The sequence below is a fragment of the Heloderma suspectum genome, chromosome 1 (assembly GCF_057233095.1).
Source record: "Heloderma suspectum isolate Gila_16-S chromosome 1, 16-S_ref, whole genome shotgun sequence".
Taxonomy (NCBI): domain Eukaryota; kingdom Metazoa; phylum Chordata; class Lepidosauria; order Squamata; family Helodermatidae; genus Heloderma; species Heloderma suspectum.
In genome coordinates, this window is record NC_139458.1 from 96,447,411 (window position 1) to 96,461,190 (window position 13,780).

The 13,780-nt window shown below is 39.7% G+C and overlaps 1 protein-coding gene across 1 annotated transcript in view; it reads right to left on the minus strand.

The window, feature by feature from the left end:
• The window catches only part of ANO1 (anoctamin 1), a 177,990-nt gene that overhangs the window by 31,155 nt on the left and 133,055 nt on the right, over positions 1–13,780 (minus strand). The window contains exons 15-18 of the mRNA XM_084852047.1: positions 11,568–11,650; positions 7,979–8,050; positions 2,895–2,972; positions 868–942 (exon numbers count right to left, since the gene is read on the minus strand). Of these exons, the coding sequence (XP_084708173.1) occupies positions 868–942; positions 2,895–2,972; positions 7,979–8,050; positions 11,568–11,650 (308 nt within the window). The remainder of the gene's footprint in view (positions 1–867; positions 943–2,894; positions 2,973–7,978; positions 8,051–11,567; positions 11,651–13,780) is intronic.

Here is a 13,780-nt window from a genome sequence, read left to right on the forward strand (position 1 = left end):
AGGCCAGTGAAGTTGCTGCCACAAGGGAGTCATGTGCTCCCTGTAACATATGGACATATACTTAAGCACTAACCAGCTGCAAGCTCAGTGGTGGCCCCTACTGCCAAAGTACCTGCATGCCTTCCCAACCTAGGGTGAATCAGCCCTTAGTTAAAAAAACAGCAACCCCAAAACAAAAAACACTGCTGCTCCCAATTCTAGGCATTTCCTGAATTCTGTTGTATCACTGTCCTAAGCTGATGTGAATAAATCAGTACTGAATAGAGAAATTTTGGATTGCCAAGGAAATATCATTAAACGATGGCTGTGATCCATGCTCACAGATGGGTCGCATGATCAGCTATGGAATGCAAAGAATTGCAGGCATATGTTGTTCCACTGAATGTGTTCAATAACTAGCTTGAAGTCCTGTGAAATGTCATAGGTGCGTTGGGGAGTATTTTGTGTGTGCACGTGTGGTGAGAGGTTTGCTTCAACCTTCTCAAAATGTTGCTTTGGCAAAATGAAATGAGAAGTTCAAATAGCATACCCGCAGGTGCAGGAAGTCAAAGGAGAGAGAAAAGACATCTGGACACACAGAAGTCCATATGATTCCTAAAGGAGGACTACTGCAAGGAAGGGCAAAACCCACAAAAAATAAGGGGATGCTATACTGGTCACTAGCGCCACCATACATTGATACATTAATTGAAAAGCAAACCAAATAACAAATGTTCCAGTTCCTGAACCAATTAAAGTATAGCCAAAAACAGCTAGGAGGACTCATGGGAAAACAGCTACTTCTCCAATGTATTACGGAAGCTTTCCTTGCCATTGGAAAAATCTGGCAGTACAGTAAATGATTCATATTTATTATGTAATGCTTACCATGAAAATAATGCTCACAAAATTTGTGAAGTATGCTGGAAAACGATCTTTCCAGGTCAGTTTTTCTTTTTCAGTCTAAGTCATGAAAGAAAATACAACAACAGTGTAATTTAATATAGCACTATGCAGCGGCTAAACATTCTCATTTGTGCTTGTCATCCAAACTCTGGTGTGTAATAAAGGAATCAGATGCATAACTTGGTAGTAGTGCAAAGACACAGGAATGGAAGTAAACATTTTAAAAAGACGTAAACATCAGATCAGTGTGGGGTCAATACAGTGACCTTCGTTGAATTATAGCTATATAGAGGAAGTCAGTAAATCACTGTATTTCCATAGAGTTAATCTGTGTATCATTCTATGTGGGCTGTGCACCCTGGTGTAAGGCCTACATCCAACATTACACGAGCAGACTTCCAGTTGTGCAAGGGTTTTTCCCTACCCCATGCAGCTCCCTTGCAACCTGATCCGGGAGCCCCTCCAATGCTCCAGAGCAGATTTTGGGAGAGTGCAGGGATCTGTTCTGCTAGTGGATGCTGTTCCACTGGTGGACAGACAATAGTGGATTCAGTCCTCATGGGCCAAGCAGCTTTTAAAAAACAGGTATTTTGAGGGACCACGAAAATAAGTTGTTTACAGGATCCTAATATGGAGTGTGCTAATTGTGCACTGTCTTCCTCATTCCATTCTTAGCTGCTTTCCCAGGTGTAGTAAACCAGGAAACTTGTAGTCTGGCCAGCATGAGAAGCATCTGTACCACAGAAGATTTCAAGGACAGGTAGCATAGACTGGACAAACATGAAGGATAATGTCTAGGTATGTGTCTTTCAGTGTTTGTAAATGCCAGTAGAGAATAAAACACGAAAGTCCAGTCTTATCTTTTTTGGTAATAGTAGTTGAGTCTTGTACCAGAGACTGCTGCTGTTCCTTTAAGAGTTCTGAGGCTGAAGGACAGAATGCAACCACTGCATCTCCCACCCTGTTTGTCCACTGGTCCCCTTCCTCCATCTTCTTCCCCTGTAGTGAGAAGGAATCTAATGTACCCTACAGCTAGCAAGGAAGAAAGGTGAAAGAAGAGACTGGTGGAGAAAGAGAATGGGAAGTACAATGGCTGCACCCTTTCCTGATGCTCCAGGACTTTTAAAGGTATAGGGCTTCTCTACACCAGGCTTTTATCCTGCGATCAAGATTGGTTATTTGCAGGAGTTTGCGGGTCCTTTACATGACATTGTCAACCTCCAGGGCTTCTCCCATGCTTTGTGACCATTTCCTCAGCTTTATTTATACTGGGGAAAATGCAACATTTTAAAATGGCAGGTTGAATTGCTCCATGTAATTATGGAGTTGTGCTATAACCACAGCTACACCACAACACCATCTAGTGACTATAATGCAACATATAGAACTTGCAGAGAAAGGAAATCCCTGGAAAAAAAGGGGGAAGTGTGTGTAAAGGGCCAATCTTAATCCTGCAAAGAATCTGGAAGCAGAAGCCCAAGTGAAGTTGTGGGATAAAAGCCTGGTGGAGAGAAGCCCTTAGGCAGCATCTTCAGACTCAGATATAGTAACAGAATATTTGATCATCTGTTTGTTTATTTTCATGGTCCACTGAGTGATTTTATCTCAATATATTGTCATTAAGATTATTTTAATTGTAAAGCCTGAAGTTACGGAATGATCTGTTAATAATGTAATGACATGACATGTATAAGGCCACTGTAAGAATAAGCATTTAATGTTACATGCGTATCACATGCATGTTGTCTGGGGGGAAAAACAACAGCAGGCACGTGCACCATTGCAAAAGGGGCACGCCAGTCAATAGGTAAAGATTAACCATGCAGTGCCATTCCAAACAGAGGCAAAAACCAGACTCAGCAAGAGTGCTAAAGAAAGGGGAGGGGGAAGGGAAAAAACATATATGTGAATATTAAAAAACAGACACGGTTGAGGGGAGGGAAATCATTTTGTGTTTTCCATAGTTATTCATAGTTCAGAAAGTTTCCACAAATTTGAATGAAATGTACCAATTTCACCCCAGCCATGACTCTCTTAACTCTTTGTCGCCATTTGTTTGCTGCCTCTTCTGGCAATTGCTGGCCCTTCTGATGGCATTTGAAGGAAACAGAAAAGGATCATGCAATATGGTTGTTACAAAGCATTGACTCATATAGGTAAATAAATCTATACCCTCAGCAAAATATGGACACGCTACAGCTTAAAAGTAAATAAAAGCTGCCTGTTACTTGTTATGGGCCAATGCTATGTTTTCATATATGAAGTAAAATTATATTATAAGGGAGAAAATATAAAGTAAAATTGCGGGAAAATGACCAGTATTATCTAGCAAAACAACAACAACAACAACAACAGTGCAAGGGATTATAAAAAATAGGATTTGTAGTATTCTATATTTTCACAATATGTAAAAGTCTGATCTTCGTCATGGAAGAAAGTAAGCAGTGAGGTCTCACAAGATCCTGTACCGGGATGACTAAAGCCCAAATTTAACTAATTTGGAGATGATCTGGAGTCAGCGGTGAGCAGTGAGGTGGTCATGTTTGCAGGTGAAACCAAATTAATCAGTATGATGAAACAGAAAGCACCATGAAGAAATCCAGATTGATCGGTCTGGGAGATCAGCCCTTTACTCTTCCCCCTTTTAAGCTCAGTGATATCCTTTTTGAGATGGGCTGAGAAGAACTGTCCACAGCATTCCAAACGCACTACAGATTTATATAAAGGTATTAACAACACTGCAGTTTTTCAGCCCCTTTCCAATACAGCCCATCGAATTTACTATTTCGGCACTGCTGCATACTGTGTGGATGTTTTCATTCAACTACTCAACACAACCCCCAAATTTCTTACCTTCAGTCATGCTAATTCAGCCCCCATCAGTGTATATGTGGTTACGGACTTGTTTTTTTGCCCCATATGCATTGCTGTACACTTGCAATGAATCCTATTTATCAATTTGTTGCCTGTTCCCCTGTTTTGGAGATATCCTTTTGAGCTCATTGAGGTCTGCTTCACTATCCTGACTAATTTGGTGTAACTTACAAACATGGTCTGTTTCCTCCTACTCTCTGCTTCCTGTTAGACCATGGGCAGTATCCAGTTCTGTTGCTCCACTTCCTCTCATTCTGTTGCTCCAGCAAGACCCACCACTAGCATAACAGGGAGTTAGTGCTGCCTAAAGCAAGCCCAGAAATGGTCGTTTCCAGATCAGGACAGGTCAGTGGAGCTCTCATCCACAGACCTGCTCCATTCCAGAAATGAGCATTTCTGCTAATTTCTGGTTGCTTTAAGACCTGCTAGCTCCCTGTTGCGCTAGCAGTGGGCCCCACTGGTGCACAGGTAGCATAGGATATTGCCCTGTATGGTTACTAATCTATAAGAAGAACTCTCCTATTATTCCATGACTTGCTAACTTTACAAAGGAGAATTTGGTGAGGAACTTTACCAAAAATTTCATTGAAATCCATCTAGGTTGTATCACTAGTGTGGCTTGATAGGACAGAGTGTGACACCAGCACAGTGCAATACAGTAAGATGCCTGTGTCCCATTCTGACTGTTTGTTTGCTGATTCAGTGACTTAAAGGATTAAGCCTTAGGCATTATAAAACTGGAAAACTGATAAAGGTTTTGATTCTTGAATTACAATCCAGACACATGATATTCCATTTAGAACGCCCATCCAATACATATAAATCTACTGAAAATGATACGTCAAGTAGACTTTAACCTGGAAAATTAAGTAAGGGAAGCTAATGACTAAACAGGAAATTGTCAGGACGTAGGACTTTTATGACTGGTATGTGCAGCTAAACAGAAAAGAGGCTTCCTTGGAACTCACTGGACTGAGTATTGCGGGGACAGGAGAGAGAACCCTAATCAACCAGATGCAGATCTCCTAGTCTGCTATTCTCTGCTCAGGTGAATTTGACCTATTCTATACCTTATGCAGAGGCAAGCTCAGACTTACTGTACACTCAACAGCCAGCTGTACCCAATCACAAGTGTTCTTGTGTGACATAGTTTGCTGCAGTCACGTTTTACATTTTTAGGTGTACACCTAAAACCATCATGCATGTAGGGACCCTGAAGAAAGAGCTGGGCTTGCACTAACTATAAAGTTCAAACGGGACTGAGCTGACTTTCATGGAAGTGACTGTCCCAAAGCATTTGGTGAGGTCAAGGTCTGGCAAGGTATTATGAGTCAACATTGCTGTGTATTCTTTTTTCTGATCCAAAATCAATGGGAAGAAACAGGCATTCAAAATTTTATCGTACATATTTATATATTGAAAAGTAATAACCATGTAAGTTGTCAGATATGTTTTTCTTTTGGGATCCTATCTTGGGAATGCAGTATTTAAGCAAACAGAGGTCACACTACCTTGCTGATATATATTGTTTTGAATCCTTTCCACACATCTCTTCCGGTCCACCCAGAGTCTATCTTGTGAGAAATCCCTGCCTCCAGTCTAATTTAAGTCAAACCTTTGTTTGACTTTTTTTAGCCTGAACCCAGCATATATAGTAAATAAGATCTGGGTTAACTATTGGTGTATAATGTTGAGTTTATAGAAAATATAAAAACTGCTTAAGACTTTGAAGTAAAAAAATACAAAGTCATGCCTGATCTCAGAGTCCTGTTAAATTATCTCTGTGTGTTTATACCAGAAGTCAGTAAACCTGCATTCTTGGTAACACTTTGTTCTTGGGAAACTGAATGAGAGGAGTTACCTCCTGGTTCAGGATCAGCTAAATACTGAACTCCCATCTCATAGAGCTTCTCTACATTAAGCAAAAAACCTGCATCCTTACCGGGGCTTTCTGCTTTCAGTTTCTTTGCGGGATTATGATGGGCTCCTTTAGATGACGGACATGTGGTTTGAACTCAGCAAGTTCTGTGTGTTTCAATTTACAATCACTAGATGGTGCTGTCATTATAGCGCGTTATAGTGCTATGCTGGCATTTCACACAGCCGATAGATTGGAATAATGTCCTTTTTTGCATTATCTCCGATCTTTTTGAAAGTGGAATAAACGGGGAAAAGTGTGGGAGATGTCCTGGAGGTTGACAACGTTGTGTAAAGGACCTGCTAACTTTTGTGAGTGACAAATAACCAGTGTGCAATAAATCGCTTGTATAGAGAAGCTCATAGAATCCCCAGAAAAGGACAAATTTACAGTTAGCATCTTCCTTATTATCTCCTTTCTCTGAGCTAGACCACAATCCTAAACACCCTTATTAGAGAGTCAGCCCCACTGGACACAATTGAACATGTCCAATTAAATATACACAGGATTATGCTGTTGATGCTCCACAGATACCAATCCACTTTATTTAGTAAGCAATTCAGACTGTGACACAGCTACAAAAAAAAGCACTTCTTTAAAAGAAATTAACATGAAACCCATGTACAGACACACCATGCGTTACAAACTCACATATGTGTAAATGTAAACATGCAATAAACTATACACAGGTTTCATATGAATTTTCCTACAGAGGACAGCGAAATCCATGTAGTCATGCTTGCAGCAGCTCAATGAAAGAATTAATGCACTTTTTAAGTTGTGCAAGAAAAATAGAAAGAATGTCCTCTGCCGAGCTAACTGTCAGGGTGGAAACTGAGCCGACAGAACCCCAGAGCAGTTCTGATTCTGAGGAGGATCAGCAATCCGTGGGAGAGGAGCCAGCTCATCCCTCACAGGCACAGCAGCTGGCAGAGATTCCTCCTGCCGGCATTCCTGAGATAGATAGTGATCCTGGCAGTGAGAAAGTGCGGGAGGGGGGCTTGCTAGATGCTCGACGCAGAGAGTGACGAGCGATGGAGGGCGCGGAAAGGAGGCGTAGCGCCCGTTTGGCACGCAAGCAACGGCCGCCTCCCGTGGACCCAAGGGAAAGAGGGAGGATCTCTCCCTAGCCCATAAGTTCAGAGTCTTCAAGTGATTCTCCTTCAAACAGGGATCAACTGCCTACCTGGAGCATAGGCTACTCTGCTGTTCATTGCTTAGTCGCTGGTGATTAGCATCTGAAAGATTCATTAAGTTGTAAAGCCCTGAAAAGAATCCTTTTGTCTGTGTCTTGACTTGGCTATTGGAGTATACTGAAAGAGGACGCTAGGGCACTCCTGACACTAACTGACCTTCCAAGCAAAAAACCCTAGTACTATTTATGTTGATGTCAGAACTGCAGCTAAGTAGTGGGTGTGATTGATCACTTTGGAGAACATGACTGAATACAAAGGTAAGCCAGCACACAGTGCATAATTAGTGAATAGAAGTCAATGTCACAAGGTATGTTTATGTCCAGCAGGTCCAAATGACTGTTCAGTAGTGTAACTTGCAAATTATGTGCTGCATGAGACATACATCTGTTCAATAGAGGCACCTGTGTCCCTAAAGTACCCCTCAACAGAGAGACTCCCCATGGCATTTCTGCATGTAATGAGTCACTGTTACTCCAATCAGTGATGTAGGCAGGGTCACACGGGCGGGCTCTTCATGGAAGGGTAATTCTTACTCTATCACATTCTAATTTTGGATGAAAGTTAAATTTTAGTTTTAAAAAACATGTGCCATGCTATTATTACAAGCTTCCACAATTTTACCAGCTTTGAATAAATTATTTACTTTCTACCTACCTATTCAGAAACAGCTCATTTCACAGCTGCTAATTTAAATTGTTTCATACATGTAAGCTACCATTCTATGCGCTTTCTTGAGAATAAACCCCCTTGAACTTATTTGTGCCTTACTTATGAGAATATGAACAGACTAAGGTGGTACACGTTCTAAAAAATTACTGGAAACTTACAACAACTCATATGGTCACTACATTTGTCATGAACTTGCATCTGCATTACTCCGTAGGACTCAAGACTATTTTGACTGAGGCTGCCCTCTCTTCCTACTCTGTCCTTCCTCTCCTCTCTGATGTCTGGGTGTCTGCCCTCTCCATCTTGACCTTTTCGTTCTTTGTACATGGTTAAAGAATGGTAATGGGGTGGGAAGGAGCTGGTTGTTATTGCATTATGATTATTATAAATGGGAAAACCCTTAGCTATGAATGTTAAGAATACATTGTTAGCTTACCTCTTTATTTCTATATTCTTTCCTTAGTGATTTTTCTAATACTTTAGCTTCATACTCAGCCCTTGGATGATCCTGCAAATAAGTCATATATCAAGTGAGCCATGAAACCCATTGTCTACTAGTTCAAATGTAGAGGAACAGATCTAAATCAGTGTTCTGCTATAATTTAATGTAAAATGTTTCCTCATATCATTAATTTCTGTTGCAAACGCCAATGCTGTCTGTTGGTATTATATTAAAACTAAGGGCCTAAAGCTATGCTGGCACAACTGATGGCATTGCATTGATGGATAAACTGCTGGTGTGCTGGAAGTTGTTCCTGTCTCCAATGTGGCACAGCACTGCACCTCACTGCTAGGGGTGGGAAGGAATAAATCAGATCAGGCACAGTCTGCAAAACTTTAATCTAGCAGTAAAGGGCTTCAGATTATAGAATGTGCTTGGTCTGAAGCTTTGAAATGTGTATCAAAATGAAATGTTTCATTCCAGGTATTTCAGAGGGGCAATATCAGTTTACGTTACAGAATATACTGCACATGTCTCAGGAAGTGGAGTGGCAATAAGATGGCATTATTTAAATATCCACTTCAAGGATATCTTAGATGCTCCTCCTATAAATTAACATGATCTATCTTGCAAAAAGCTTGCATTTCAGATTAGCCAAACACATTGGAAAAACATGTGGAAAATAATCAGAAATTGAAGGAATGAGACAGCCAAAAGATTCAGAAAATACCTTAAAAATGCATTGGATGAAGATGGGAAAGGATATGAAAAAGTCCCATCACAGGGATATATATAGGAAGAAAGAATCATTGCAGTGTAAGCTCTAAAGGACAACAGATACTAGAAAAAAGAATGAGGTGAGATCAAAAGGCATTTTTCACCACCAGATAGATTAAAAGGTAGAGAAATTACTAAAAAAAATTCCAAACCTTGACTGCCTCCTTCAGGAAACCATAAAAAACACACAAAAAACAAAAATTAAAATTAGTTCACTGTTGCAAAATTGCACACTGGATACAATTGTTTTTATTCATTTGAATGTAGATGAAAGAATTAGAAGATATATAGCTGTATCTTTCGGGAAATGCAATTCCTTTGCATTTATACTGAGAATGTACAGATGGCATGGTAGGAAACTTCTTATTGCATCAAGATCCAGAATATTATATATGAGTTTATGTAGTATGATGGCCAACACCCCTGATTGTGTCAAGTAATTAAGCACATGGCATGTGATCCCCTCTTGCACAACACTCACTGAAATAAATAACTACAGGAAAGAACAGTTGTGTGGCAATATTCCAGCATATCATTAATTCATTTTAATTGGACTTGCCCCCAGAAGTGTTCTTGGGGATTTTATCTCATAGCCCCTTCCAGTTTTCAGTAGGATTTAAATGCATGCTCAAGTGCTTTGCTCATAGGACTGAATTAACAGGACTGGAGCATGTTAAGTGAAAAATAAAATACGCTCTATTAACAGCAGTTATCTCAGGTCACAGGCTGTTATCACTACAGAGAACACTGAACATAACCCTGAAAGATATTTGCCACTAGAAGGATACAGTTAATCCTTCCCACTTTCATGTAAGCTAACAACAAGGTACCAAAAATAAAGAACAGTTGTCTTATGGTATCCATAAAAACATTCAACTATTGTTATCCAGTAGGTTAGGCCTCAGTCCTAGATATGTAGTTTATGTTAGCACAGTGCTATGTGAGCAGACAACAGGATCAGGGCCTCAGAATAGTTGGATGCCACTGAAGGACTTTTGAGACAATGGGCCAAAACTATTAGGGGTGCAGTTTAATAAATTAATGAGTTAGATCAATCAATAAAGAAACTTCTGATTGATGAAAATGGTGCCCCTGATTAATTGCTCGGCTAATAATAATAATAATAATAAGATTACATTTCTATACTGCCCAATAGCTTTGCTTAAACTAACTGCAAATGGCAAACACCATCTGAAAGGGAGAGTATTTCCCTTCTCTCTCACAAAGGAGGGAATGCCTCTTCTAAGATGATGCCTACTACAACATACACACTCATAATCTAAAAACAACATTTTTGTTTGTTTGTTTGTTTCAGAACTCTTGTTTTTATTCATATACATCTGTGTGTAGTGTACTATATTACACTAGCTGTGATGAATGCTAGTAGTACATAGCCGCTCAGAAGGGTTGGATGATCACCTTTGCTGCAGGGGGATTGCCAGTTCACCAGTGTTTTAAAAATATTATGGATATGTACTCTAATACTGGAGAGTATTAAAGTACATTTTAATTTTAGTATTTCAATTTAAATACTAAATTTAAAAAGAAAGCCAAAGGAACAGTAGATGAATCTACTGACAATTGAACAAAACTGGATCAGTTGCTGCAGAGAAAAGAGTAGCCTGAGGGAAATTATTAAGCAGCCTCTCCCTAACCGCTCTTCTTCTCCAGTGACACCTTCAGTGGTACTTTTAAAATGTGGTCCTAATATTGAATGTGATCAAAACCCACCAACTGAATCTTCCAAAAATAAATTTGGAGGAAGTTCTGGTAACTCTGAAAAGAGGGAAGCCCTTAGGTTCATACGCCTTTTCTAACTGTAACAAGCAGTGATTGAGGCATCCAAACATCACAAGATATTACTCATAAATGCATCCAACTCTGTCTTAAATCTGGTGCAGCCCTTTCATCTTACACTCATTTTTTTAAACAAACATTTCTCTCTCTCTCTCTCTTTTTTTTTTTAACAAAAATTTTTGGCTGAGTAACTTAACTCACTGTGTAACTCTCTGTCTCCCGGCAGTTCTAATTTTCAAGGCCATAACTGATTGTATAAATAAAAGCTCACAACTTAAACTAAGTAGTTACCTGATCTCCTCCTCATTACACTTTTAAAAGGAGTATTTTAAGGAGAATGTACACTTTTTTTAGAAAACCAAAATTAACAAATTGTACAGACATGGCTTTATTGTACATTTCAAAAAGAATAGAAAAAAGGAAACATTTTCACAGATATTAGAACACATACTTTCAAAATGATAAACTTTTAAAAGATATGAAAACACATACTTTCCTTTTTTTCATTTCTTAAGTATGCCTGTGCTAATATTTTGTATATAATTTGGTGGCTTGAGTTATTTCATCTTTTAATCAACATGCTGGATATAAGCAACATTTCCAGAAAGTTGGATTTGCATAGCATGAACAATTTGACTACGTGCAAACTTTGTATTCATGGGAATATTAGCCTTAAAACTGAACAAATTACACAGTTCTAGCTGTAATGGATGGAGATGTTTTCTCCATCCCTTTTAATGAGTGGGCTCACTTAATATGTTTTCTACATCAAGGGAATAATTTGTGAGTTATATATGTTTTAATGCCTACAGTACTAGGCGTGACCTTCATTTTGTAACACTGACATAATGCTTCCATGGTAACATGACATGCCACTAACACACCCTTACCAAACTTAGAAATAGTGTATGCGCAGGATTTTCCTTTCTAGTGGGTCAACAACTGGAAATGAAAGATCATTCAACAGACGTAACAGCCAATGAAATACCATATGATAAAATTAACTTACTTCCTCTTCTTCAAACCCAGTGAGATCCCATCTGTAGTTCAGACGCATCTGTTTTCTCTTCCAGTGTTCCATGAATGTAGCAGCTGTATGGTAAAAAAAACACCCAAAACCTTAGAAGAGAAGGCTAATTCCATGACTTACATTTTGTTGTGGTTTTCAAATTAGCCTGGCTTATATACAGCACTACTTTTTTGCCTTGTCCAAAGATAAATCCAAAGATTCTTAGAGAGCTCAAACTGGAATAGAACCTGCTGCCTATAACACTGCTGATTCTAGAGAAATCTTAAATACTAGTAATTGATTTGAGAAAGGCAAATTACTAGTAAATCCAAATATGGGCTAGGCATCATATTTTTTGCACACCTTAAAATCCAGTTAACAAAAAATCATCCCAGTTCAGGAAAGAATTGGATAATCCTAATGTAAATCATTTTATTCATTGCTTTCAATAAGGATAAAAATAGATGACATGGTTGGTCATCCCACTGAGTTCTTTTTTAATGTGAAAAGCAGCTCTGGGGGAGGGGAAGTCAATTCAGATTGGGATCATGGTATCTATTTATTTCTTCATCCACCCATTGGATTTATACCCTTCAACAAGTTCCCAGGGCAGTTTACAAAATGATACAATTACAAGAAAACTAATTAAAACAAAAACATTAGAACAAGAATATTAAAGCTGCAATCCTTTATTTACAAATAGATAAGTAGATCAACAGTGGACCAAGAAGTACTCCTACCAGGCAGGAGACCCACCACTATGTATCAGACTGCCAGAGAAAGGCCCTGAACTCCCAAGATGCCTTCAGTCAACTCACCACTCTCTCTGGCTCTTCCACACAATCTGGTCCCTCCCTTTGGCTGTGTAATTGTGCGTCACTTTTCCCACACTTTGATGGGTATCTCATTTAACCATAGATCTCCATTAGTACCCATTGAAGAAATGTCACCCATCCATTCTAGGCTATTAACCAGCAATCTGTAGGTTGGGGTGTGTATTCAAGGTGTGGAGGTGGTGATGGTGCTTTGAAAAGCAAACACCCCTGCTAGAATGAAAGGTTGTGATCCATTTTTGGCTAATCCAGACCCATGGAAATCTGGATCTAGGCTTAACTCAGGACCAGGGGGCTGTCTTCACGATAGATTTAGTGCAAAGTTAGAGCAATTTGAGTTCCTTCATCTGCTACCAACCAGGCGCTTCCCTCTTGAAAAGTTGCATTTTCTGAAACTCCTTTTACTTTGACTACTTTTTTACTTTTTACTGCACTCATAAAGCCCACTGACAGGTATCCCTTTCTTCTCATCCATGTGGGAACAAATGATACCGCCAAGTGGAGCTACGAAGAGATCACGTCAGACTTTGAAGCTTTGGGAAGGAAACTCAAGAACTTTGGGGCCCAGATAGTTTTCTCATCCATCCTTCCAGTAGTTAGAAGAGGGATAGAAAGGGAACGAAAAATACTCCGGGTGAATGACTGGCTACAAAGGTGGTGCCGACGAGAGAGATTTGGATTCTGGGACCACGGGCTATACTTCCTGGAAGATGGGCTGTTGGCTAGGGATGGGTTGCACCTCACAAAGGCTGGGAAGAATGTGTTTGGCCACAGCATGAAGAACTTCATCAGGAGGGCTTTAAACTGAATCCTACGGGGAAGGGAGATGTAATGTTGGGGGTAACAATGGACATAGGCGCATGCACTGCAATGGAGAGAACAGCTCTGATAGCGCCCAATAATAGTCTTCAGACACATGTAGGAAGAAAGCCAGACTATGAAGCACATGGTCTTCGATGTCTATATACTAATGCCCAGAGTATGGGAAACAAACAGAACGAACTTGAACTCTTAATACAGGAGGGAAATTATGACTTGATAGGTATAACTGAGACTTGGTGGGATGACTCTCATGACTGGAATACAGCAGTTGAAGGATATAACTTGTTCAAAAAGAACAGGAGGAACAGAAAGGGAGGCGGGGTTGCACTGTATGTGAAAAATACATATCTCTGCACAGAAATACAGGAGGAGGAGCTTGGTAGCCCCATCGAGAGCATCTGGGTTGAAATAAATGGAGCAAAGAATAAAAGGAACCTGGTGGTCGGAGTCTACTACCGGCCACCCAATCAAGGAGAAGACAAGGATGAAACTTTTGAAAAGCAAATAGCCAATGTTTTAAGGAAGCATGATGTAGTAGTAATGGGGGACTTCAATTTC